The sequence below is a fragment of the Cinclus cinclus genome, chromosome 27 (genome assembly GCF_963662255.1).
Source record: "Cinclus cinclus chromosome 27, bCinCin1.1, whole genome shotgun sequence".
In the NCBI taxonomy this organism is placed as follows: Eukaryota; Metazoa; Chordata; class Aves; order Passeriformes; family Cinclidae; genus Cinclus; species Cinclus cinclus.
In genome coordinates, this window is record NC_085072.1 from 5,766,246 (window position 1) to 5,792,635 (window position 26,390).

A 26,390-nucleotide genomic window follows, 5' to 3' on the forward strand; every position below is an offset into this window, starting at 1 on the left:
GGCTTCACACCTGGACCCATCCCTTTCCCAACAGGGATGAAGTTGAGGCTGGTTTTTGAAGGGATGGAGCTCCTGGGGGAGCTGCCAGTGGCCCAGGACACACACACTGCCCCCTCCACTATGCTGGCAACCCTGGCTAGGGCCAAATGGTTCTTTTTGGGCTGAAAACAGGAGATTTTGAATTTGTAAAGTCTGGTAGGGGGTGGGTGGGGATAAGGGAGTGAAGAGGCGCTTGGGGGCTCACAAAGCTCTCTCCAGTCTTGCACTTCTCCAGCTAAAAACTGATCTTGGGAAGAGTCTGGAACCCACTCAGGTTTATTAAAAGCATCTTTTCAGCTCTGGAAAGCCAAATAAACGTGATGCAACTATCAACTCCAACACCCTGCTACCAAGCAGCCCAGGTGTCACGGGAAGGGACACATCAGATGGAGCATGGACAGAGCTGTGCCAGCATCTCCCAGTGTAAATCCAGCATCCGCATCCCGTTCCCGCCGCTCCCACGCTCCCAGCCAGCACCGATGCTAAATCCGGCCTTTCCCATCTCCCTCACAGCTGGACAAGGAGCTCCCATCTCCATCTCAGTGGCCTCATCTTCACTCCCAGGGGACATTCCCCATCCTCTTCCCCCCACTCATCACAATTCCATCCCATGACAGAATGGAGCTGAGCAGCTCTCAGGAATGGGGTGAAATGGCTCCAGCTGTTTGTATGTGATTGGAGACTCAAGATTTGGTGTACTTGCTGCTTTCTCCAAGAAGCTGAATGGTTCTTCCAGCAGGTGAGCTGCTTCCCTGTTCCTCCAGGGATCAAAAAACCCCATCCAGCTCTGGGTAGCATCGGTGCTGTGGATGCAAAGGGGTGGTTAGAGCATTGCTGAAAAGTTTTGTTCATGCAAAACCGGTAAGAAACAGGGTCCCACAGCAGTCTGGGGGGGGGCTGCAGTCATGGTTAGGGCAGAAGATGTCTCAGGATAACCAGGATCACCCTGCTCCTGGCCCATTGCAGTGCATGTGCCCGGAGGCCGCTCTTGCACCTATGCCAAGAGCATTGGGTCATCCCCGGGACAGCATAAACAACCTTCAGCCACCACCAGAAAAACACAGACTGATGCATCTTGGCATGTGCTGCTGCACCTCCGCCCATCATCCCTGCGGTCCCCGGGACCGCGGCAGAACGGCTCCTCTGGCCCCTCAGAACCCTCAGAGCCATGCACCATCCCAGCAGGGGAAAATGGTGCCCAGAGAAGCTGAAGAGCACAAAAAAGCCTGCCTGGGCTCTTGTGGCCCCAGAGAGTGGGCAATGCTCAGAGGACCCCTCACCTGGACCCTGAGTATGGGGTGTCTTCCATGTGCTGGCAGGGGGGGGATGCAGGATTGGGGCCGGGGAACTGAGGGCATCCAAGCCATGGAGAGTCAGCAGCTCCCAGAACTATTTCTCACACCCAGAGGAATGTAATGAATCAAGGGTCCCCAAGGATCTTGGAGATGCTCAAATTTAGGGTCTGAGATGAGCCAGACAAGTCCCAGCTCAAGAAGGAGAGCGTGAGGCACAGCCATGCCACCCCAAACCCATTTCCAGCCATGGGGAGGGGGCTCCACAGAGCTCCCCCACCCAGCACTGCTGCAGAGTCAATCTGCTGTTGCCACTCCCACCTCAGCACTCGTAATTAAGGAAAATCCATCAGAATTTCATCCAATGGCTGCTGCTGCCACATCTGGAAGCTGGTGTGGGCTGCTCTTAGCTGTGCGGTTTTTCCAAGGAACCACAGGAGTTTTCCATCCTCTTTTGATTAGCGTGTGGTTCCTGCCCCAGAGCCCTAATCGGGGCCAGCAGCCCCACACTCAGTCAGGGACCTCGGGCCTGAGAGGTCCCCGGGCAGTTAAAGTTCATGATGTCCCCGTGGTTGAGCTGTGCCACCCCCTGGGACAGCTCAGCTCCTGCTGGAGGGTGGTGGCACAGCAGTGGGGCCCTGGCTCCTTTCAGCAAGCGATCCTGCCTCCCAAATAGCATCCCAAGGATGGCACTCAGCAGTGGGAATTGCCCCATGTCCTCTGAGGCTTTGCCACACCCTAGGGCTGGTGGCTGCTCCACAGCCTCTCTCCAAGGACTGGGGAGCCCCTGGGTGTCCCTGTCACCCCTTCCTTGGGAGCACCTCCCTGCAGGGAGGACACACATCCCGACAGGTGGGATAAAACCTCCAAGAGCTCCTGTCTCTCAGGGCCCGGCCACCTAACAGGTCCCTTCTGCTGTCCCTACGTCCCCGAGCCCTGCCCATCCCCGCTCACGGCTGCTGTGCCACATCTGGGGCTGATTTTCAGTGCAAAGCTGTTGGGAGGCTGAAACCGCGCTGGGAAAGCCGGCGGGAGCGAAGGCAGCAGCCCGAGGGCTGCCTCAGGATGTGGTGGCTTGACCGGGAGGAAAGTGGGGCTAGAGGGGCAGTGGGGGCCCGAAAGTCCCCCCCTGCACTGGCCAGAACCGGCTGTGACCCTGGGGACGGGATTACGCCGAGCCGGAGGCATGTCCTGCGGCGAGCCCAGTGCTCCATGACCTCACCACCACGTGCCTGCAACGAGGAAGGAAAAGAGGAAACTCTACTTTTTTTCAAGAATAACTTTTGCCTGAGCTTTTCCTGGGGGTGAGAGTGTGACCTGTGGCCAGCACCACTCACCCTTTCCACGAGAGCATCACTCTGGGGTGACAGCTGAGCCTCCCAGCCCACACCCATCCCAGGATGCGGGGATGGACACAAGGAGAAGCAATCCACCTCCCCAAAGGCCCCTCTCTCTTGTCCCAGCAGCACAGCCACCTCTGTCATGGTAGGGGTTGTCACCCACGGGTGCTGCACCCTCAGCCCATTGCATGTCCTGGGTGTCTGTGGAGAACTGAGCCCTTTGCTGGGAATCTCGGGCAGAGGAAGTTGTGCCCAGGCTCATAAACACATCGAAACCATCTGTGGTTTCCACATGGGTCACATCCTCCTTCTCCCACCCCTGCCTGATGTCCCCAGTGGTCAAAATCGTTGGCTGGATCCCCATCCCTCCACAGGGTTGCAGCCACCAGGATGCAGGAAGGGAAATGGGAATTAAAAATAATGAAAATATTTAGAAGGGCACAGGCCAGGAATGGAGCCCACCCCAGGGATGCAGCCCAGCTCCAAATCTAGGGCTGGATCCCACCTCCAACCCCAGGATGCAAAAGTTCCACTTGGCTGCAGCAGAGACCAGGGTGGGATTTGGAGCACAGACCCATTGGTTATCCCAAGCATCTGGAATAGCTGTGAAAAAGCAGGACATGAGCTGGGATCCACTCCCTAGGAAAAGCCCAAACCACTCAGAGCTGCTCATTCCTGCTGCCCAGTGCCAGGACATCCCAGGGCGGTTTGGCTTCACATCAGCCCTTCCCTGGCAGCCCTTGTGTGCCACTGAGATACCTGGTCCCAAAAGAGCACCTTCACATTGGCATGAGGAAAAGCAAGACAAATCCCAGGAAAGCAGGAGACACTGGCAGCAGGATAACCCCCAGGATATAGATTCAAAAAAGAACAAATTTAATCCGTACCTATGAGCGTGAAAATGAGCTGATGGGTCCTCCACGTGCAGGGAATGGGCAGGACCTGAGCTCACTGCAATACAGAGATGGATTACAATTGGGGTTAGGATTAGGATCGGGATAAGAACACAACAGCCTCCCTTCATGCCTCCAAAACCTTTCTGCTGAGCCAGAGGGGCAATTTTGTCCTCCCTGGTATCAGGACTAACACTTGGCAGCCGGCTCCTCTCATCTCCCAGGGATCCCAGGGTGGCTGGGCCGGATGCAGCCGGGCATCGCCAAAGCACTTCTCCCATGGAAAGGGAAAAGCAGATCCAGGGGGATGAATTTGGCCTTCCTCAAGGAAGGGGCTGGATTTGGAGGTGTCTAGGTGTGTGTTTCTCATGCCAGAGTCGCAGCCCACCCTCACAGCCCCAGGATGCTGCTTTTGGGTTGTTTTCTCCAGACCTTCACACATTCCAGCTGGGCCGGGAATGTTCGGCTAAAGGAGGGATGTGGGACCTGCCAGGGGTCTCGGGACCTTCTGCCTCCCACCACAAGGGGGGACCCATGGGAACACCTCAGGGAGAAGCAGCACTGGGTAGCCCAATCCCAAAGCACCTTTGTTAAAGGGGTACCCTCATTAATGGGACACCCCAATCTCAGGGCATCCTCGTTAATGGGGCATCCACATTAATAAGGCACCTCCTCCTTGGAGTGTCCTCATCTTTAAGGCACCCTCATTAAAGGGGAGCCCTTGTTTTTAAGGGCATCCCACCTCCCTGACTCCCTCATTAACAGGGCACCCTCATTAATGGGACAGCACCTTTAATTGGGGACCTTTGTTTCTGGGGTACCCTGGTTCTCAAGGTGTTCTTATTAATGGGGTACCCTAGTCTCTGGGGCAGCCTCATTAATGGGGCAGCCACGTTAATTGTGGACCCTCACTTCTGGGGAGTCCCCTTGTCACAAGACTCATTAATGGGGCAACCCCATGTCTGGGCACCCCTATTAACCAGGCACCCTTATTAAAAGGGCAGCCTGGTTGTGTGGCACCTTCCAGGACACCCACCCCTCCCCTGGCATCCCCCCCTGTTTTGGCATCCCCACGAGTGCTGCATCCCCACAGAGCATCCCATGGGAATAGGGCTGGGTACCCCAAAGGCAGACAGAGCACACAGGGGGGTGGGGGTCACCCATCACCTCTCTGTCCCCCCATTCTGTGAGCTCCAGGCCTGTCTCTGTGCTTACAGAGCCAGAAACCAGCTGTGGCTTGGAAAAAAAAAGAGGGAAAACTGAGTTTTCCTTCTCTGTAGAAATGATACTGGGGGAAGGAGAAGCAGCTCTGAGTCCTGGAGCTGTTGGTGGACTTTCCTCCCTGGGGGAGGATTTTATTCAGTTGATACAAACGATATCTGGGCTTTTTTTTATTCTGGTTTCCTCCCGGCAACGGGTGGAGATGAGTCAGAAATCCAAAATAAAGACAAATAAGTTTAAAAATAAAGGAAAGAAAAGCCCAAATCCCACCCCACTTGAAAATAAATGCTGGAGCTGCTGGATGGAGCTGCCGAGGCTGGAGCCAGAGCAGGAACCCTGAGAGCTGGGTGGTGTCCCAGGACAGGTCCTGGGGGATTTTGGGGTGCTGAGATGAATTCCCTGCTCCAGGTCCCTCAGGCAGTGGATCAGGCTTGGAGCGTGGCTTCTCAGGGGGAATATCCTGTCTGGATTACGGTTAATAATCCAGGAATTTGGATCCCGGAGCAGGATTTTGGCAGGGTGCTGGGTTTATTCAGGCTGGAAAGGAGCCGCCTTTTCCCGGGATTTGGTGACATTTAACCCCTCCGTGTCTGCTGGCCGTGCCCATCGCAGGGTGCCTGCTCACCATTCCCTCTCTGTACAATGCACGCGGACACTTCCACGGCTCAGAAACGCCCTGGACGGGTGGCCCCAGCAGGGATTTGGGAACAGCCAGCCTGGCTTGGACAGACACACGGCCCGGCACTGCTCCTCATCCTCACCACAAACCCCACGGTCCCCGGGGGCTCTGCTGAGTGACCCCGGGGCCGCCTCCACCGCTGCATCCCGAGCCAACATCTGGGCAGCGCCTCTCGCAGCTTCTTAATTAAGGAATTCATTAAAACACCTCCCGGCCGGCGGGCGAACAGCGCGGGGGCCGTGCGGCACCTCCAGTGACGCTCTTTGCAACCCCAAAATTCCCACCACGGCCGTCGGCGCTGGATTTTGGCAGGAGCAGCAGCTTACTCAGCCTGGAAGTGAACCGGCTCTTCCCGGGGCAGAGCCCTCACCCCTCCAGCCAGCCAGGCTCCAGCTCAAATCCATCGCTCTGGCTCAAATCCGGTTCAAATCCATCACTCCTGTTCAAATCCAGTTCAAGTCCATCACTCCTGTTCAAATCCATCACTCCTGCTCAAATCCGGTTCAAATCCATCACTACTGTTTAAATCCATCACTCCTGTTCAAATCCATCACTCCTGCTCAAATCCAGTTCAAATCCATCACTACTGTTCAAATCCAGTTCAAATCCATCACTCCTGTTCAAATCCGGTTCAAATCCATCACTACTGTTCAAATCCGGTTCAAATCCATCACTCCTGTTCAAATCCATCACTCCTGTTCAAATCCATCACTCCTGCTCAAATCCGGTTCAAATCCATCACTCCTGCTCAAATCCAGTTCAAATCCATCACTCCTGCTCAAATCCAGTTCAAGTCCATCACTCCTGCTCAAATCCAGTTCAAATCCATCACTACTGTTTAAATCCATCACTCCTGTTCAAATCCATCACTCCGACTCAAATCCAGTTCAAATCCATCACTCCTGTTCAAATCCATCACTCCTGTTCAAATCCATCACTCCTGCTCAAATCCAGTTCAAATCCATCACTCCTGTTCAAATCCATCACTCCTGCTCAAATCCAGTTCAAATCCATCACTCCTGTTCAAATCCATCACTCCTGCTCAAATCCAGTTCAAATCCATCACTCCTGTTCAAATCCGGTTCAAATCCATCACTCCTGTTCAAATCCGGTTCAAATCCATCACTACTGTTCAAATCCGGTTCAAATCCATCACTCCTGTTCAAATCCATCACTCCTGTTCAAATCCATCACTCCTGCTCAAATCCAGTTCAAATCCATCACTCCGACTCAAATCCAGTTCAAATCCATCACTCCTGTTCAAATCCATCACTCCTGTTCAAATCCATCACTCCTGCTCAAATCCAGTTCAAATCCATCACTCCTGTTCAAATCCATCACTCCTGCTCAAATCCAGTTCAAATCCATCACTCCTGTTCAAATCCATCACTCCTGCTCAAATCCGGTTCAAATCCATCACTCCTGTTCAAATCCGGTTCAAATCCATCACTACTGTTCAAATCCATCACTCCGACTCAAATCCAGTTCAAATCCATCACTCCTGTTCAAATCCATCACTCCTGCTCAAATCCAGTTCAAATCCATCACTACTGTTTAAATCCATCACTCCTGTTCAAATCCAGTTCAAATCCATCACTCCTGCTCAAATCCAGTTCAAATCCATCACTACTGTTTAAATCCATCACTCCTGTTCAAATCCATCACTCCGACTCAAATCCAGTTCAAATCCATCACTCCTGTTCAAATCCATCACTCCTGCTCAAATCCAGTTCAAATCCATCACTACTGTTCAAATCCGGTTCAAATCCATCACTCCTGTTCAAATCCGGTTCAAATCCATCACTCATGTTCAAATCCATCACTCCTGTTCAAATCCATCACTCCTGCTCAAATCCAGTTCAAATCCATCACTACTGTTCAAATCCATCACTCCTGCTCAAATCCATCACTCCTGCTCAAATCCACCAACCCTGCTTAAATCCATCAGTCCAGCTCAAATCCAGCTCAAATTCATCACTCCAGCTCAAATCCATCGCTCCAGTTTAAATCCACCAGTCCAGCTCAGATCCATCATTCCTGCTCAAATTCACCTTCCCCAAGCCATTTCCCCCTCGGGTCCCCCATGGATGCTGCTGGCTCCTGGGCACCCTGGGACCTGCAATCCCCAATCCCAATGCTGGAGTTGGGTGGATCCCTGTCCTCCCTGGAGCAGTGGGATGCTGCTGGAAAACTTAATAAAAAAAGAGGAAAAAAACCAAAATGCAAAAAAAACAAAGATCAAAATAACAAAACGAAAGAAAAGAGCTCTAGGGGTGATGGCAGAGATGGTGCCTCATGAAGCATCCATATGGGATGGGGTCCGGGATGCCAATTTATTTTATTTTATTTTATTTTATTTTATTTTATTTTATTTTATTTTATTTTATTTTATTTTACTTCACTCTAAATTTTTTGTCCTTTATTTATTTTTTGTTTATTATTTGTTAAGTTTAATTTCATTATGCTCATTTATTTTATTTCTTTCTTTTTACCTTATTTAACTAATCCTATTTTATTTCGTGTACTCAACTTTATCTTCCCTTATTTCATTTCCTTCACTTTCTCTCATTTTATTTTATTTAAATGGCAGCAATTACTCAATTTCAGCATCTAGATCTAGAAATTCCCTTTTTAAGGGGTAGGTCTCTCTAAGTCTAGACCATCCTGACTTCTGCCTTCACTGAAGTCCCCATGAGAATCTTGCACCTGCAGGGGCTGGATCCTGATTCTGATCCCACCTGCAGTGCCTGACCCTGGCATGGCTCAGGGACCCTCAGCTCTCTCCTGGCCCCTGGCCCAGCCGTGGCCAAGGCGTCTCCACCCAGATCAGCTGCAGGGTTGAGGAAGAGGAGGCATCAGCCTGGGTCTGTCCTTCCCCCAGGACGACCCACATCCCACAGCAGGAACAATGAGGATCCCCCTGGGCGGCTGCTGGGAGCATCTCAGGGGGCATCATCCACATCCCAGCTCCATGGGCCTTGGCCTTCCATCTTCCCTGGCTCTTAGAAGTCACTTTGAGACAGGACTGGGGGATGCCCAGGTGACAAATTCACCCCCAGAGATGCAGATTCCTCTGGCTCCTCCTGACCAGGGAATGGGCACTTCCAGGGATCTGTTGTTTCTCAAACCATCCGGGAATCACCTGGGTTTGCTCTTCCTTTGCCTTTGCGATATCTGTCGGTGGGACAGACATCCAGCATCTTCCAAACCAGGATGAAAAGTCGCAGGATTTGAGTTGGATTCAGGTTGGAGAGGCTGCCTGGGGCTGACAAACCATGAACAAAGCCAGAGTGAGTGTCCATGACTACAGAGATTGGACACTCTTCTTCAAAAATTCACATTTTGGACCAATTTTAGGACCTGATCAAGCCATTCCCAGACAGAAAATGGCCCTGGATATTCACATCATCCAAGGGCACAACCCTCCTGATGTCCATCAGAAACTGCACTGGCTGGAATAGGATGAGCTCCTCCTCCTGCTCAGCTTCCCACAAGAGCCAAACAATAGGGAAGGTCAAACACTTTCCATTCCTAATATTTATCGATGGAATTTTGTTTCCTGGCAGGAAACACTTGCTTTTTCTGGGGGGAAAACCCAGCTGTTTGTGTCCCAGTAAGCTTGGACCATGGAAGCAATGCTGGGGGGGCTGGGACACCTGGACTCCTGTCCTGTGACTTCTGTGGGGTGTCCATGGGCAAGCGTGAGAGATGTCACCTGACGGCAGGAGCAGCACTTGGAGTTTTGCTAAAACGCATCAGAGCTCTCCTCACCCTGCTCCAAACAGCTCCCAAACCCCTCCTGGGAGCTCTGTGCCTTTCTGCAGCCCCTTCCTGCCCAGCTGCCACCCGAGGGAGGAAGGACCCACGGACGATCCCGTGACGTGGGAGGAGGAGCCTCCCACCCAATTCCCTGGAAACTCCTGCCGTGGGTTCTCCCCACCCCACACCCCACTGACGGCATCTTCTCCTCCTTTCACAACTTCCTCCAGAGCTTCTCCCTTCAATGCAACACCCCTGACCCGTGCTGGGCGTCACGTTCCTCACCCATCCCCCTCCCCGGGGACCTCACGGGGGTTCCCAACCCAATCCCAACACCCACCAGATCCCCGGGAATGCGACTCAGCAGCACATTCCCATGGGAAGGGAACCCACCCATCCCACCCCACCATGGCATCACCCTCCTGGCTGCAGCCTCACAGCCCACCCAGCTCAGTGCCATGTGGGCACCGCCGCCTTCATCCTCCTCATCTGGAAAGAGGCAGTGGAAATGGTTTTTTGTTTGGTTGGTTTTTTCCCCCACCCCTGGAAAAGCTGTCACTTGCACCCTTGATCCCATTCTTCTCCCCACCACAGCCACAAGCTTGGTGTCCCTGGGTCTTTCCATGGGGACAATGGATTTGGGGTTCTGACCAGCTCCAGGTGCTCCATCCATCCAGGAAACTCACCTCGTTCTCTTCCAGGGAAGAGCTAGGATCCCTGAGCTTTGCTGAGCACCTCTTGCTGCCATTCCTGGACCCCACTGTGTCCCTCAGATCCCAGGATGGGGGATTTGGGGCTCATCCTAAATTTTTGGGGATTAAGGGGTGGAGGAACATTCCAAGACCCAGATCCCACTCTGCTCTGGCAGAGCATATCAGGAATCTTTTGGATTAGGTTTGCCCCTGCATGTGGAAGTGATGAGTAGGAGAGAAGGACTGGGAAGCAGGATGGAGGGGTGAAGAAGACACCATCTCTTCCATGAGGGAATTAATCCCAAGTACCAAAATTGGAGGAGAAAAAGACAATTTCCAGCTTTCTTTGGGCTCACTTGGATCCAAGCACACCAGGGACCCATTCTCCATGCTGGAGAGGAACATGGAATAACTGTGGAGGTGTGACCTCCCTGACATCCCTCCTTGCCCTCTCCCACCCAGACGTGACTCCCAGATCATGCTTACCCCAACAGCCAGCCTTCCCCTGGCACCTAGGGTGTGGGAAATGTGGGAAACACCTCCAAACCCTCTGAGGATTCTCAGGATTTAACCTGCTCATTTGCATGCCCTCATCACCTCTAATTAAATCTGTGTGGTGTCACTGTCCTTTCAGCCCTCACTACCCCTGGAAATCCCCAGGCTGTGCTGCTGGGATGATGGATGGTGGGAAGAAAACAGGATGGGTCCCACACACAGGAGTGGCCATGGGCACGTTGGTTTTTCCCTCTTCATGCTAAAAATAAGAAGGTTGTTGCAGGTTTGTGGTCAAAGCCATGGAGCTGTGGAGGAACACCAGCTCTTTTTGTGGCCACAGGGCTCCTGGGCTGTCCCTGGCCTGGGACCATAGCTCTAGATCACCCAAGTGATGGATCCCCAGCACTCTGCAGCACGTGCAGCTCCCTCACTGAGATCCAAAAAATTTCTATTTCAACCTCCTCAAAACAAAAAACTGAGGGTGTGAATGTCATGGGGGTCCAGCCAGGAGCCACCAGCTGTGGACACCCCTGGCTGAGCACATCAGAGTCCCCCAAATGTCACCCACTCACCTCCTCCATCACCCTTTGGAAATGGGAGAGGGGAAACAAATCAGCCTCCAAGGCTGTCACCAGGAGTTTGGGGAAGCCAGCAGGCTGAAAAAGCCCCACGGATTTTGTGCTGTTCCTCTGAAGACATGGGATCAGCAGCACACTGGGAAAGCCGGGATAAGGCAGAACAATGTGGGCCAGGATGCCCCACGGCTACAGAGCCCAGAGCACCAGGCTCAGGGCCAAGACTTCAGGGGATTCTCTTGGGGGGGCTCCAAGGATATTCCCAGGGAAGTGAGGGGTTTGGTGGCAGCCCTGAAACAGGACCTTCAGGAATGGGAGAGGAGATGCAACACCCAGTGACACCCACCACAAGGGGACCAGCAGGGTGACAGGGACCAGGAGGGTGTTGGGGACCAGTAGAGTGGCATGGGATCAGCAGGGGATTGTGCCAGGGTGACCATGCCAGGGTGACCATGGACCAGGGTGACCATGGACCAGGGTGACCATGCCAGGGTGACCATGTCAGAGTGACCATGGATCTGGGTGACCATGCCAGAGTGACCATGGACCAGGGATGGACCAAACAAGATGTGGAGGCAGGATGACAGTGAGGTGTCACCAAGCATCCCTCTGTCTTTTCCTGTGTCACCCCAAAACAGCGTGTGAGCCCAGCAGCTGTGACAATGGGACATTAGCTTGTCACTGTCACCAAGGACACCCCGTGGAGGGCAGGACTTGTGGATTTGTGCATCTCTGAGAGTTACAACCCTGGGGCTGTGCTTTGTGTCATGACATCCATGTCATGCCATGCCACAGGTCTGACCCAGGGAGAACGATCCAACACAGCTTCCCAGCCCCTGAGGGGTTAAACATCCCCAGCCATCCCCAAAATGACGAAGAGATGCTGGTCCCCAGCAATTAGGTGACAGACCCGGGTACACCGCAGCCCGGGCTGTGACGTGAGGATGGATCCAGGCTGGCTGGTGGTTTGTCCCTGGCTGGCACCCAGCCCCTGGAACCACAGCTGCTTCCCCGTGGCCTCATGGCACCTGGCCGGGAGCGATGTGTCACCGGGAATTCCAGACACTGGTGGCTCTGTGCTCCCCCTCTGCCTGGTGACCCCCCAAAATGCAGGAACCCCTGTTGTCTCTGGGGTAGAGGCTGATCAGGTGTCCCCGGTGGGGACAGGAGGATGTCCCCACAGCTGTCCCCGTGCTGGGTGTGGAGTGCCCTCCCCATGAGCACAACAGGGGTTGCAGACCGAGGCCATTTCCCTCCCTAAAGCAGCTGCGCTTTGGGGTCAATTCACAGATTTTGAATATTTTGATGCTGGGGGTTTCAAAACCTGAAATGGGAAAAGTTTTCTGTGTCTCCAGAAGCCTCCGAGCCCCTTTCTGTCTATTCCCAAGCGTTTGGTGTCTCCTGGGGAATTCCCGAGGCTCGGGAAGAGTGAGAGGGACACAGCCAGGTTGGCTCTGGCTGGGAATTGAGGAGAAAAACAATAAAAATTGGGTTTGTAGCGTATCTGCAGCCGTTGCCGCTCCCAGTTTACCCAGTGGGGTGACTGGGAGGAGCTGGGACTGGGCGGGGCGAGCACTCTGTCCCTGCCAGGGGCGGGAATGGACGGGCCATGGTCCTGCGGTGCCCTGGGCGCTGCCGGGGGGGTTCGTAGCAGTAAATCGGGGCGGGGGGGGGGTTGGGCTTTGGAGGGGATGTAACCCGAAATCTCCCACGGGGACCACAGGGTGCCCTTGTGTCAGCCTGCCCCGAGAAGCGTCACCCAAATGTCCCCAGCGCCAGGGATTTTGGTGGTGTCAGAGGTGCAAGCAGGACCTGGGACCCTGAACATCTGGGGCTCCGCATCTGAGGGCGTCACATCTGGAGGCGTCACACATCTGGGGGGTCACACATCTGGGGGTCACATATCTGGGGATCACATATCTGGAGGGGGTCACACATTGGGGGAGGTCACACATCTGGGGAGGTCACACATCTGGGGATCACATCTGGAGGGGTCACACATCTGGAGGGGTCACATATCTGGGGAGGTCACACATCGGGGGTGTCACATATCTGGGGGTCACACATCTGAAGGGGGTCAAACATCTGGGGAGGTCACACATCGGGGGGTCACATATCTGGGGGGTGACACATCTGGGGGGTTGCATACCTCGGGGGGGGTCACATATCTGGGGGAGCAACACATCAGTGTCACACACCTGAGGCTCCGCATCTGGGGATGGTGGCTACACCTCTGAGGGGGTTACACATCTGGCGGGGTCACACATCCTGGGGAGGATGTCACACAGTGGGGGGGGGGGTCACTCATTTGGAGGGGTCACACATCTGGAGGGTCACACATCTAGGGGATCACATATCTGGGGATCACATATCTGGGGGTCACACATCAGGGGGTCACACATCGGGGGGTTACACATTTGGGAGGTACACATATTGGGGGGTGACACATCTGGAGGGTGTCACACATTTGGGAGGGTCACATATCGGGGGGGTGACACGTCGGGGGTGTCACACATTTGGGAGGGTCACATATCGGGGGGGTGACACGTCGGGGGTGTCGCACATTTGGGAGGGTCACATATCGGGGGGGTGACACGTCGGGGGACGGGGGCGACACGGGCTCGTGCTTCCTCCTTGTGGCCGCAGGTGGGAACTGCACCCTGCCCCTCCCCGAACAGGGAAACTGAGGCACGACCCCAACTCCGGCACCCCTTCCCCGCCCCCTTTGGGGGGAATTCACAGATCCCCAAAACTTTCTCCCCCCGGTTCTGCCCGTGCGTGTCTGTCGGCGGTGCCCGAACACTCCCCAAGGGGGTCGCCTGCTCCGTGTAACACCTGGGGGATGCAGGACGCCAGGGTCACTCCGTGGTGGGGTCAGCTCGGTCCACATACCTGGGGAAAAGTAAAGAGGAGATGATGACAGGCGGGATGTGACAGCCCGCGGGACTGGGAGGCACCCATGGGACCCTCGGGGACGCAGGGGACACGGCCCAGCTGATCCGTCACCCCCTAAGTTACACCGGAGAAGCCAAAAGGCTTAAAATGAACCCAAACCTCACAACTCTGTGCTGGGAACGGGGCTTCAGCGGGTCACTCCAATCCCACAGACACGATCCCCGCCACCAGTGTCCCCCCCAGCCAAGCTGACCCACGGCTCTGGGGACGATGTCTCCCTGAATCCATCCTTCACCCTAATCCTGGACTCTCACTCCGAGTCCGGCCCCTTCCCCGGTACAAACCACCCCGGGAGGATTTTCCTGGCACAGACAGCTTTGGGGTGAGCCCGGGATCACCCCGCGGGCAAGGGCACAGAGTCCTGCGGGTCACAGGGCTGGGTCCTACCAGGTGACGTCACCGACACCTGGTCCCGGGGCGGGGGACCTTGGGGTGGGGGGCACCCGGGGCTGCTCTCCCCGCTGGATGCCCCGGGGCCAGCACGCCCTGCCGCGGGGTGGGGGGCCCGGGGTGTTTGCAAATGCGGTGGCTGTGCCAGGTGGTTGTGTCCCCCCCGTTCCTCCCCCGCTTTAACGAGAGGGCAAAGAGCAGGTGGGTGCGGTGCGAACGACAAGCCCTGTCCCCTGCCCGTGTCACCCTCCGCAGGAACAGCCCGAGCGGCGGAGCAGACGATCGAGGTGAGCGGGGACGCCTCGGGGCAGAGACCCCATCTCGGGACGTGGGGGGTTGTTTTCGGCCACTGGGTGACCCCCCCTAGAGCTGGGATAGAGCAGGGGGACTGGGGATGGATGGTCAGGGGGGTCCTGGTGGCCACCAGGGCATCGGGACCGTCCGGGGTGGGGGGAGGGATGGCATGTCCCTCAGATGGGTGGGGACTCCCTTGGGGGTGACACAGGGATCATGGCCGGGGTCTCACAGCAGGATCGAGACGCTCTTGCGGCTCCCCGGCAAGATGGGAGACCCCTTCGGCCGCTGGAGCAGCGCCCCGTCACGGTGAGCGGCCAGCAGGGTGGGGGGGTCCCTGCCTTGGGGACCCCCGAGGGCTGGGCGGGAGAGCCGGGCAGGGGTGTAAAGGTCCCTCCGTCCGTCCAGGAGTGAATATGAAGACAGGACCCCGCTCCGACGTTCCAACAGCTTCGTCCGCCTCACCGGGAAAAGCATCTACAGTGAGTGAGGGCTGCACCCCAAAAACCCCTCCCATCCCCCCGGCTACTGTCCCCACCTTTTCCCTGTCACCTCACCCTGCGTCTGCCCTCAGACCAGCGCAAGGACTACGGGCAGAGCCTGCTCAAGCTCCAGAACGATTTCCAGCACCACGTTGAGGTAGCAGCCACCTCAAACTGCCCCGCGCCCCCCAGCCTTGCCAGGGGGCCCCTGTGACCCCGGGTACCGTGTCCCTCCCCAGCACCTGCTCACGATGCACCTGGAGCGGGACCTCCGCAGTGCCGAGGATTGTCTGGGGCGCCTGAAGGACCTGGAGGCGCAGGGACGGATCTGGGGGCAGGATGTCATCTTGGCAGTCAAGGACCAGGAGTTGGTGCTGAGCGATGTGGAGAGCAAGGTACCCCCCGGCCAGGGCACCCCCAAAACTGGTACCCTCTGGCCATGGAGCCCCTCGGCTAAGTAACCCTACAAAGCCTGGTACCCCCTGAATCCTGATATTTTCCAAGCAAGTCACCCCCCAAAGCCCAGCACTCCTCAGCCAGGGCACCCCTTGAATCTCGATACCCACCAGCCAGGGCATCCCCAAACCCCGGTACCCCCTAGCCAGGGTATTCCCTGAATCCTGTGACCTTCCAAATCCCAGATCCCCCTGTCCAGGTATCCCCAAACCCCAGTACACCCCCCCCCCCCTACCCCCCAGCCCCGGCAGCTCCTATAGCTCTGGCACCCCCCAATCTGGGCAACACCCCAGTCTGGCACCCACAGCCCTGCCCCACCCTCAGACTCAGCCCCCCAAACTCTGCTATGCCCCTCCTATGCCACCCCACCACCCCACTAAACTTCACACCTCACAAGCCCGATCCTCACAATCCCACTTGCACCCCTTTAACCCTTCCCTAGCCATTCGGGTGGGGAGACTGAGCACCCTGTTTCCCCCCTTCCAGGAGGATCTGGAGGCTTTCCCGCTGGGAAGTGTCCAGGGATGCTCCGCTGGGCTGGACAACACGGTGCTGGCCATCAGCGTCCAGGAGAGGAACCCGCCGAGGACCAGCGTGCTGCTCTTCCAGTGCGAGCGGCTGGGGGTGAGCCCTGAGAGAGGGAAGAATGGGGGCAGCCCCCAGGAATGGGGAGCTGATGGCAGCGGGTCCGTCCGTGCCAGGCACAGATGCTGAGGGGCAGCCTGGAGAAGGTGTTGAGGCAGAGGAAGGAGGAGCAGAGCAATCACTACGGGCACAGGTATGGTGGGTAAGTGACTCTGCGACCCCTCCCTGGAGACAGCTCGACTGAGCCCCAGTCTCGCTCCCCGGAGCTGTGGTGAGTCTGGCGATGGGGTCTCCTTGTGGTCCCACACTGTCCCAATGTCCCCCGAAGAGCCCCTGCCTGTGGGGTGGGGGGGGGTGGGGGGGCTTTTTCCCCAGTGCTCAGCTCCTGGCTCAGTCCCCCCATCCTACCCCAACCCCCTCACCCCATCCAAGAACTCAGCTTCCTTCCTACCCCTCCTACTCCATCCCCATGGACGCAGATCCCCCCACCCCATCCACAGGCTCAGTTCCTCCCCTCCCACTCCCTCTTCCTCATCCCCATGGGCACAGAACCTCCCCACCCATGAGCTCCGTCTCTCCTCATCCCCCTGGGCGCAATGTGTTCCCCACCCTATTTCCCATCACGGGCTTAGACCTCCTCCCTGTTACCCCACACCCACAGACCCCCACCTCGGCATCAGCCCCACTCCTGCCCCATGCCCACACCCACAACCCGTTCCCCCAGGCTCAGCTCATCCTCACCTTCCCCCTCCCCATCCCTCTTGTCCCGGAGCAGCCCGGACACGCCACCGAGCCCGGCCCCCCCGTACGCGGCCCTGGAGCGCTGGGCAGAGGCCCTCGAGCCAGACTCCCCCGTGCCCCCTCAGCGTGGGATGCCCCCCCAGCGTGGGCTGTTCTCCTCGGACTACCGTGAGTCTCGGGCTGGGGAGGGAGGGGCTGCATCGTGCCTCAGTTTCCCCAGGAGCAGGGGGTGACCCTGTGGTGTCACCAGGTGTGCCGGAAGCCCCACAGGTGCCGCGGACCCAACCCCCCGCCCGGGCTGTGTCCGAGGTGGACCGAGATATTGTAAGTCCCAACCCACCTCCCATGGATGGGGACACCGCAGCCTCCACCCAGCACACACCGTCCCCCCTGCACCCACAGGAGGTTCTCAACCACGTCCTGGCGGACCTGGAGCTCTTCACGGGCCGGCTGAAGACGGCCCTGAACTCGGCCAGCACAAAGAAGAAAAAGCAGAAGAAGAAGTCATGTAGGAAGGGAGGGGAGTGTCCTTGGGGGCTGCTCGGGGTTCTGGTGCGGCCAGCCCGGTGCCAGCCCCAGCTCTGCTCCTCCAGCACTGCCCCCGAAGGATGACTACACGGATTTCTTCCAGAAGGTGAAATACGCCCTCAACCTCATGGTAGGTCCCGTCGGCCTGGATGGGGGCGGCTGGGGAGGCGGGGGGGCTGTGGGGATGGGGGGGTCTGTGAGGGTGGGCAGGCTGTGGGGATGGAGAGGTCTGTGAGGGTGGGCAGGCTGTGGGGATGGAGGGGTCTGTGAGGGTGGGCAGGCTGTGGGGATGGGGGGGTCTGTGAGGGTGGGCAGGCTGTGGGGATGGGGGGGTCTGTGAGGGTGGGCAGGCTGTGGGGATGGAGGGGTCTGTGAGGGTGGGCAGGCTGTGGGGATGGAGGGGTCTGTGAGGGTGGGCAGGCTGTGGGGATGGGAGTCGGTGTGGGAATAGGGGGCGGTGTGGGGATGGGGGATTGCGTGAGAATGCGGGAGTGGGGATATGTGGGGAGGGAGAGCCATGGGGAAACCGTGTGGGAATGGGGGCCATGGGGTTGGGGAAGCTGTGTGGGGATGGGGCTGTGTGGGGTGGAGGGGCTGTATGGGAAGAGGGAGCTGTGAGTGGACTGAGGGGCTCTGTGGGGTTGGGGGGGGCTGTGTGAGGATGGGGGGGCCTCCATAGGGACACCCTTCCCCCTGTGCCCACAGGGACGGACCCACCCCTACATGTCGGACCCCAACCCCCCCGAGCTGCTGCGCCTCATCTTCTCAGCTCTGTCCTTCGTGAGTGCCCCCCAAACGGGTCCCACTCCGCAAAATGTGTGAGACAGGTGGGGATCTCCCCTCACTCCCCCCATCGCGGGGGGTGCGTTTGGGGGTGCTGCTCCATCCCCGTCCCCTCCAGGTCCTGGCCCACTGCCCCAGCCCCGGCCTGGCCCCGGCGGTGGAGAGTCCGCTGCTGCTGCCGGCGGCGCTGGAATTCCTTGAGGACAACCTGAACGATGACGACTACGGCGTCTGGAAGAGCCTGGGCACTGCCTGGAACAAGTCCAGGTGGGGTCCGGCCCTCCGACACCGAAAAGGGGGTGGTCTGGATTTGAAGGGGGGTCACAACACCCACCCCGGTGTCCTCCCCTATGGTTTTAGGGCTGAGTATCCCAACAGCGCCCTGGTGCCCCCGTACACCCCGGTTTTTTCGGACGGGTGGCTGCCCCCGGTGATGGAGCAGGAACGCCACAGGGGTCTCCAGGACACCCCACGGCCTGCCTCAGTTTCCCCAACTCCCTTGCGACACCCTTCCCTGTCCCTGCCCCCCGCACAGCCACCGGTCACCAGCTGGAGAGACAGCCCCAGCCAAGTGTAAGTGTCCCCTTCCCCTACGGATGCGAAGGATCGGGGCAAGATTTGGCCCCCGACTGGCTACTGATCCACCCCTCACCACTTCCAGATCCCCACTCCCTGCACAGGGGCTGGTCCGAGCCCTGTACGACTTCCAGGCCAGAAATTCGCAGGAGCTGAGCGTCAGGAAGGGGGACACTCTGCAGGTAGAAACGAGGGGTCCCCTCCATGGGTGCTCGTGGGGACGACGAAGTTGGGACCCCGGGGGGCCTGGCCCTCCGCCCTGCCCCCCTTGTCGCCTCCCCTAGGTCTTGGACCAGCAGAGGAAGTGGTGGCTGGTGCAGGACGAGCGGGGGGATAGGGGACACGTCCCGGGCAACATCCTGGAGCCCCTCCCGGAGCCGGGGCGCAGCGGCAGACAGGTGGGGGTCCCCTCTCCCCTCCCTTCCCCGCGCCCCCCACCACGAGGGCGTGGCTACCCCGATGTCTCCTCCCTTTGTCCCCCTCTCCAGGACAGTCCCCCCACCCTGCACCCCAACTCCTCGCCGGCAGAGGTGACGGCCTGGCTGATGGACAAGGGCTTCTCGCGGCTGTAGGTGGTCTCTTGAGTCCCTGCCCCCCAAAACCCGCGTGGGTCCATTTGGACGTGGGGGCAAGCCCGGCTCACCCCTGTCTGCCCGCCCGCAGCACGGTGCGGACCTTGGGGGTGCTGCCAGGACACGAGCTGCTGCAGATGAGCCCGGCCGAGCTGCGAGGCGTCTGTCCCGAGGAGTGGCGGAGGGTTCTCTTCAAGCTGTCCCCCATCAGGACATCCATGGGGGTGAGGGACTCCCACCCCCGCACCCCCACCCCATCTCGGGACTTTCGGAGCCTCGGCCCCACGCCCCCTCCCCACCCCGGGGCTGGCCTTGCGGGCCAGGGACCTCCACCCCCACGTCCCCTCTCCGGCCCAGGGTGGTCCTGGGGGTGTGGGATCCCCGGCTCCGCGCTCCTCCTCACTCCCGGGCTGTCCGTGGGTGTGAGGGGCCCCACGCCCGCGCCCCCTCCTCACTCCCGGACGGATCCTGTGGGTGAGGGAACACGCCCTAACCCGGGTTGGCCATTGGGGCGAGGGACCCTCATCCCTCCCAGCCCCTCCCCATCCCGGAGCTCCCCCACCCACACGCACACACTTGTCCCATCCCCTTCTCTGCAGATCTATCCCACGAACTGAGCCACCGAGCCCACGCTGATGTCCCCAACATGTCACCACCCCGGATGGAGCACCCCGGGAACGGCTGAACTTGGGGGCGAACCCCCCCCCCCCCCCCCCCCATCTTGCCTGGCCCCCTCAAGACAGAGAACCACTCCTTGAAATTAGAGACCGTCCCCCCTCAAAGCCACCAGTGAGTGACACAGGACCTCTGGGACTTGTCCCCACGCCCAAAGGAAGTAGGGGGGCAGGCACTCCCCTCGGCAGGGTCAGGCGCTGGGAAATTATTCGCACCCCCAAAATGTAAAGCGATTGATGTGGAAAATAAAAGTGATAGAAGTTGGGTATGCAGAGTCTGGGGGGCACCCTGGGGGCAGGGAGAGGGACACAGCATTGCACTCCCCGCAGCACCCAAAGCACGTTCCTGTCCCCATCTTTGCGAGTTGATGGCAGCGAAGGGCCCCGGGGGACAGGGCTGTCCCCAGCCCACCCCACTCAGCACCCTGGGTGGGTGGCAGGGCACCAACGCTCCCCTCCCTCCCCCCAGCCTTTGTCAGGGCTGCCTCATTAGAGCTCATTAGGAATGTGCTAATGAGGAGCGGGGGCGGGAAGAAGGGAGGTGCACAGGGCTCCTTTCCCACGGCAACGAGGAAGGGCCCTGGGGACAGCACAGGGCTGAGTTCGTGCCCCTAAACCAAACCAGCCACGCAGTTAGGGGGACCGGCCCCCATGGGGCAGGGACCCCCCCACACCCAGCAACCCCCCACCATGGGTGGGGGCTGCCCCAGCGCCCCCAACACCAAAGGGTTTGTGGGGGGCTCAGAGAGCCACATCTAAAAAGCACTTTATTGTCTTGGGGGGTGTCATGCCAGTGGTGCTGTCCCCCCCGCAAGGATGGAGGATGCTGGAGGGGCTGGGTTAGGACTGTCCTCCACCCTCCAAGCCCTATGCTGAGCTCCTACAGCTTCTTGTTGCCCCACTTGGCCATCTTGTTGTTGATGGGCATCTTCTGGAAACGGCTGGACTTCATGTAAGCAGCCACCTTCTCCAGAGCCTAGGGACACACATGGAGTCAGGGATGCCCCCACCGCGGCAGCCCCCACCCAGGGGTGACCTCGGGGTGCCCCTGCTCACCCCAAAGCGGTCCATGAAGTCCTTGAGGTTCTTGAAGGGCTCCAGGCACTTGGGCTCAAAAATGCGGTTCTGCTCCAGCACGTCGAACATGAGGAAGTCTACAAAGGTCAGCTGGGGACATCGGGGGGACAGAGTGAAGACAAACCTCTTCCCAGCCCCCTCAGCCCCCTCGGGAGTCCTGGCAGTACCTTCTCCCCTGCAAACCACTTTCTGTCCCCCAAGAAGTTGGAGAAGAGCTTCAGCTTCCCTGGGAGCTGCTCCAGGTAACCTGGCTTGAGCTTCTCCTGAGGGAGGAAGGAAGGGGTGAGGATGGGCAGCCCCAGCCTGCTACCCTGGGGAGAATCCTCCCAATATGGGGTCCCCAATGCTGGCACAAGGTCCCCAACGCTGGGACAGGATCCCCCAGCCTGCAGGACACTCACGAAGTCAGGGTTGTAGCAGACCATGACAAGGCTCATGCGGAAATCCATGATCTGGTTCTCCAGCATGTCCACACGCAGGGTCTCCTCCTCTGTCTCACCACCTGCACAGGGAGATGTCAGCACTGGGGACCCAAACCTATCCTGACCCCAGACCTTCTACTCCAAACCCTCCCTGACCCAGCTCTACTGCTGGCTGGGGGTTGTTTTAATTTCAGTTCCACTCCCATGCTCACCCCCACTCCAAACTGTACCACAACCCAATTCCAACCCTGCTCCAATTCCTACTCCCAAACCTACCCTAAGACAAACCCTACTCCAACGTCAACCAAATTCCAGCCCTACTCCAACTCCACTCCAGTTCCAGCCCTGCTGCAGGCCCCCCACTCACACATGTTGTGCTTGCGGGCGATGTAGCGCAGGATCGCGTTGCTCTGTGTCAGTTTGGTGGGGCCATCGATGAAGTATGGGAGCTGGGGGGGACAGAGGGGCATGGGGACACTGGGACATTGAGACAGCCCCAATCTTAACCCCCCCCAGCTCCAGACCACCTACGTTGGGGAAGTCAAGTCCCAGCTTCTCCTTCTCGTTGATCCATTGGCTCTTATCATAGTCGGGAGCTGGAAGGGAACGGGGAGCTGGGTGATGCTGTGTTCTCTCCAAAAGCCAGAGAGGTTGAGGGTGGTGTGGGGACCCCCTGACCCCCCCCTCACCTTCCCCACAGCTGTAGAGCTTGTCCTCATAGGGTGTCTCCGTGTACTCCAGGAGCAGACGGATGGCATGGGCGAGCTGGGGACTGGGATCAGTGAGATGCCCCAAAAACATCCCCCACACGTGAGCCTGGAACTGGCTCGCACATGGAGAAACTGAGGCACGGGGGAGGGCAAACTGCACCCCCTTCCAGTCAGTACCCTCCGCACAGGGGGACCCCTCCCAAAAGCAACATCCTCCCACTCCCAAGTGCAGCAGGACCCCCACAGTCCCCCCACAAGCCACCCCAAGAGATCAAGGACACCTCCAACAAATTCCCCGAAAGACATAAGGGGTCTCTGCAGACCCCCAAAGAGAACAGAGGAGCTCCCGCAGCTTCTCCCAAGAATTGGAAGACAGCCCAAGACCTCCCAAAAGCCAGAGGGACCCCCACGGCCTCACCCCATCCCCCTCAAGGGTGACCCCCTGCAGCTCCCCCCCAAGATTAATTCACCACGATCACCTCCCCGGAAAAAAAACAGAGGGATTCCCAAAAGACACAGGAGACTCCCGAAGGGCCCCCCCCACGAACACCCAGAGGACGGGGGGGGCCGAGAAGACTCCCCTCAGTCATCCCACAGCCCCCCCCACAAGATCAATGGGACCCCGGACCCTCGCTGCCCCCTAAAGTTTCAGAGGGATCCCCAGAGGCCCCCCAAGACTAAAGCGAAGCCCACAGAGCCCCGCAGCCCCCACTAAAGGGGAACAGCCACGGCTCCCACCGCCGGAACCAGGTGGGACCCCACAAACCCCCGAGCATCCCCCGCAGCCCCCGAAAGACCAGAGGGACCCACCAAGACCCCCCTACGTCCCCCCCAGAAAAGCGCAGGGGGAGCCCGCGATCCCCCTCCGGAGAACCGGGGGTCCCCGCAGCCCGTCCCCCGGGGGTGGCGGGTCCCTCCGTGTCCCCCCGTGTCCCGCCGTGTCCCCGCTCACCCCGCGGATGTCCCAGTACCCCAACACCGCCATGGCGCGCGTGACTCCCGGGCACGCCCTGCCCGGGGCGGGGCTCGCCCTTAACGGGGCCGGGACCCGCGGGGCTCCGCCTGTCCCGGGGGGCTGACACCCCCCAGCTCCGTGGGGTCCCCCTTTACAGTGGGGTCTGCGCGTCCCCCCCAGGTCCGCACGGAACCCCCTTATCCTGGGGGACTCCACAACGCCCCCGAACTCCACGGGCTTTCCCGCATCCCGCAGTTCTGTGATCCTCCCATCCCCATGGGAACCTCCTTGTCCTCAGGCTTTTGTGACCACCCCAAACCCCATGGGGGTGCCCCTTAACAGGGGGCTCTGTGACCCTCGCCATCCCCGTGGCTTTGTGACCCCCTAAATTCCATGGGGTCCTCCTTATCCTAGGGGTTCTGTGACACACCCATCCATCCCCACGGGACCACTTTATTCTGGGGGCACTGCAACCCCTTAAGTTCCATGAGTTCCCCCTTTTCCCAGGAGCCCTGTGACCCCCCTCTCAAACTCAATGGGAACTCTGTTATCCCAGGGGCCATGGGTCCCTCGGTGACACCCCCTCAAGCTTCATCGGGGTCCCCCCCTTTCAATCCCTTAAGATTCAGGGGGGTGGGTCTCACTATCCTGGGGGGATAGGGACCCCACCTTGGTCCCCCACTCTCCATCGGGGTCCCCGTTATCTTCGGGATGCAGAGGGGAATGGGTTCTCCCACCCTGGGATCCAGGAGGGTCCAACATCCCCCCAAGGGTTACCCCACAAATGAGGGGTTCCCACAACTCCCACCACGGTCCCTCAGCAGCTCAATGCACCCCAAGCAGCAGCTGGACAAGGGGGAGCCCCCCATGATTTATTGGGATTTCTGGGGGTGACCTGGGGGGCACGGGGGGTCAGCCTCTCACTCCTTGGTGTTGCACCACTTCGCTGTGCGCCAGAAAATCGGGGTTTTCATGAAGCGCCCTGAGCGCATATAGGCAGAGACCTTGTCCAGGGCCTGGGGGAACAGGAACACGTGAGGACACCCACGAGGACACCACGGGGTCAGGGATGGGGACACTGGGGTGCCTGGGATGGGCACAGGGACACCTAGGTGTTTGGGACATGGATGGGAACACTAGGGGGTCAGGGATGGGGACAGAGATGGATTCTGGGGTGTAAGGAATTAAGACAGGGACATTGGAGCGTCAGGAATAGGATGGGGACATTGGGATGTCAGTGATGGGGACATCGGGCTGTTAGGGACAGGGACTGGGACGCTAAGGGGGTCAGGGATGGGGTCACAGAGGTGACAGGAACAGGGATGGAGTCAGGAACACAAGGGATTTAAGGATGAAGTTCGGGATGGGACAAGGACACAGCCCCTGAGGTCAGGGATGGTGATGGGTACAGCGGGAGGGGTGGGGGATGTAGATGGTACCGAGGTGGCCCCGGGCTGTGCCGTGCCCCTGCTCACCTCGAAGCGCTGCAGGAACTGGGCCAGGTTTCCCTTCAGCTCCGGACACTCAGGCACGAACATGCGCTGCTGGTCCAGCACATCGTACGCCAGGAAGTCCACGAAGGTGAGCTGTGGGAGGGGCGGGGGGGTCAGCCCCCACAGGGACTCCCCAAACCCCCCCAGCACCCCCCACCTACCTTCTGCCCTGCAAACCAGGGCCGGGAGCCCAGGAACCGCGACAGCTCCTGCAGCTTCTTGGGCAGCTGCTCCAGGTACGCCGGCTTCAGCTTCTCCTGCACGGTGGAGGGGCACAGTTTGGGGGGGCTGTCCCCCCAGAACCCAGGGGCATCACTCCCCGACTGCAGCCAGGCAAGGGATGTGCCCCAACACACACCCCTGTGCTGGCGACGACTCAGCCCCCTTGTCCCATGTGGGGGGACTACCCCGGGGGCTGGGGGGGATCTGTCCCCCCATAACCTCCACGGGGGTACTCACAAAGTCAGGGCTGTAGCAGAGTCGGGCGAAGTTCATCCTCAAATCCATGAGCTGGTTTTCCAGCACATCCACGCGCTGCTTCTCCTCCTCCGTCTCACCACCTGCGGGGTGGGGAGGTGTCAACCCCCACCCCACAAAACCCCGGGGGCCCCCCCGGTGCCGGAACCCCCCACTCACACATGTTGTGCTTGCGGGCGATGTAGCGCAGGATCGCGTTGCTCTGCGTCAGCTTGGTGGGGCCATCGATGAGGTACGGGAGCTACGGGAGGGGGTGCCGGGGGGTGGGAGCCAGCCCTGGTGACCCCCACACCCCCCTTCCCACACCCCCCTTCCCACACCCTGCCCATCACCTACGTTGGGAAAGTCGAGCCCCAGTTTCTCCTTCTCGTTGGTCCAGTCGCTCGGGTCATAGTCAGGGGCTGGGGGGACAAAGATTTTGGGGGAGAGGTTCCCACAGCAATGGGGGCGTGCGGACACTGGGGGGGTCCCTCCTCTGCCCCGGGGCAGGCGGTGACCCCTCCCGGGACACCGCGGGCAGACAAGGGAGAACGCTGCCCCTGAGAGGGGTCAAGGTCCTTTAACGGGGGGGGAACGGGGGAGGACAAAGGCGACACCCCGAGCTGGCAGGAGGGACGGGGCTGGGGGGAGCGGGACACGCCGCGAAGTGGGGGCGTCCCCCCCGCTCTGCGGCACAGCAGGAACGAGGGTGCTGGGGGCAGGGGGTGGAGGGATTTGGGGGTCACACCCCGCTTCCTCCCCCTTACCTGGGCCAGGGCGGTACTGGCGCTCCTGGTAGGGGGTCTCCGTGTACTCCAGCAGCAGGCGGATAGCGTGGGCCAGCTGGGGGGGGGGCACAGCACTCACTTCTGGCACCCCAAAGCCACCCCCGAACCTCTCCCTCACACCCTGGGACCCCCGGCACCCCCACATCGCTCTGGGACCCCCAGCACCCCCGCACCCGTGCCCACCCCCGTCCCCAGCGCGCCACTGCCACCCCTCGACCCCACTCACCCCACGGATGTCCCAGTACCCCAGAGTGACCACCATGGTGACAGCCGGCTGAGGCTCCGCGAGAGCACGGACCGGGACGCGCTGAGACGGGACCCTGCCCCGTCCCCTCCCCCTGGCGTCACCGGGGGCAGGCAGGGGACGGGCCGGGGACAGGCGGGGTGCCAGGGCGTCCTGCCAGCGCTGGCGCTGCCACCACCGCTCGGGATCCGCCCCCTGACCCTCCCCCATCACCGCGGGGACCC

The 26,390-nt window shown here is 59.3% G+C and overlaps 2 protein-coding genes across 4 annotated transcripts; one reads left to right on the top strand and one right to left on the bottom strand.

The window, feature by feature from the left end:
• Window positions 1–14,892: 14,892 nt before the first annotated feature.
• On the top strand, window positions 14,893–20,032 carry EPS8L3 (EPS8 signaling adaptor L3). Its single transcript, XM_062509580.1, has 17 exons — window positions 14,893–14,933; window positions 15,033–15,106; window positions 15,199–15,263; window positions 15,346–15,501; window positions 16,049–16,186; window positions 16,264–16,340; window positions 16,872–17,056; window positions 17,139–17,396; window positions 17,482–17,546; window positions 18,122–18,196; window positions 18,318–18,466; window positions 18,560–18,772; window positions 18,861–18,957; window positions 19,060–19,173; window positions 19,264–19,343; window positions 19,439–19,821; window positions 19,947–20,032. Exons 1-17 carry the CDS (start codon window positions 14,893–14,895, stop codon window positions 20,030–20,032), a joined length of 2,256 nt encoding a protein of 751 aa, XP_062365564.1.
• An 823-nt stretch (window positions 20,033–20,855) lies between these two features.
• Window positions 20,856–26,390, bottom strand: LOC134054184 (glutathione S-transferase 2). 3 transcript variants are annotated; one of them, XM_062509708.1, is made up of 8 exons: window positions 23,183–23,215; window positions 22,210–22,285; window positions 22,052–22,116; window positions 21,888–21,969; window positions 21,500–21,600; window positions 21,266–21,361; window positions 21,078–21,188; window positions 20,856–20,997 (listed from the first exon to the last, which is right to left on the bottom strand). In XM_062509708.1, the coding sequence occupies exons 1-8, from the start codon at window positions 23,213–23,215 to the stop codon at window positions 20,902–20,904; spliced, it is 660 nt and encodes a 219-aa protein (XP_062365692.1). In that variant the 3' UTR covers window positions 20,856–20,901. The 3 variants fall into 3 exon arrangements, with proteins under 3 accessions (XP_062365692.1, XP_062365690.1, XP_062365689.1); XM_062509705.1 differs by lacking the exons at window positions 20,856–20,997; window positions 21,078–21,188; window positions 21,266–21,361; ... (3 more) ...; window positions 22,210–22,285; window positions 23,183–23,215 and adding exons at window positions 24,106–24,201; window positions 24,661–24,771; window positions 24,840–24,935; ... (3 more) ...; window positions 25,902–25,977; window positions 26,149–26,390; XM_062509706.1 differs by lacking the exons at window positions 21,078–21,188; window positions 23,183–23,215 and adding an exon at window positions 26,149–26,390 and having other exon boundaries at window positions 20,886–20,997.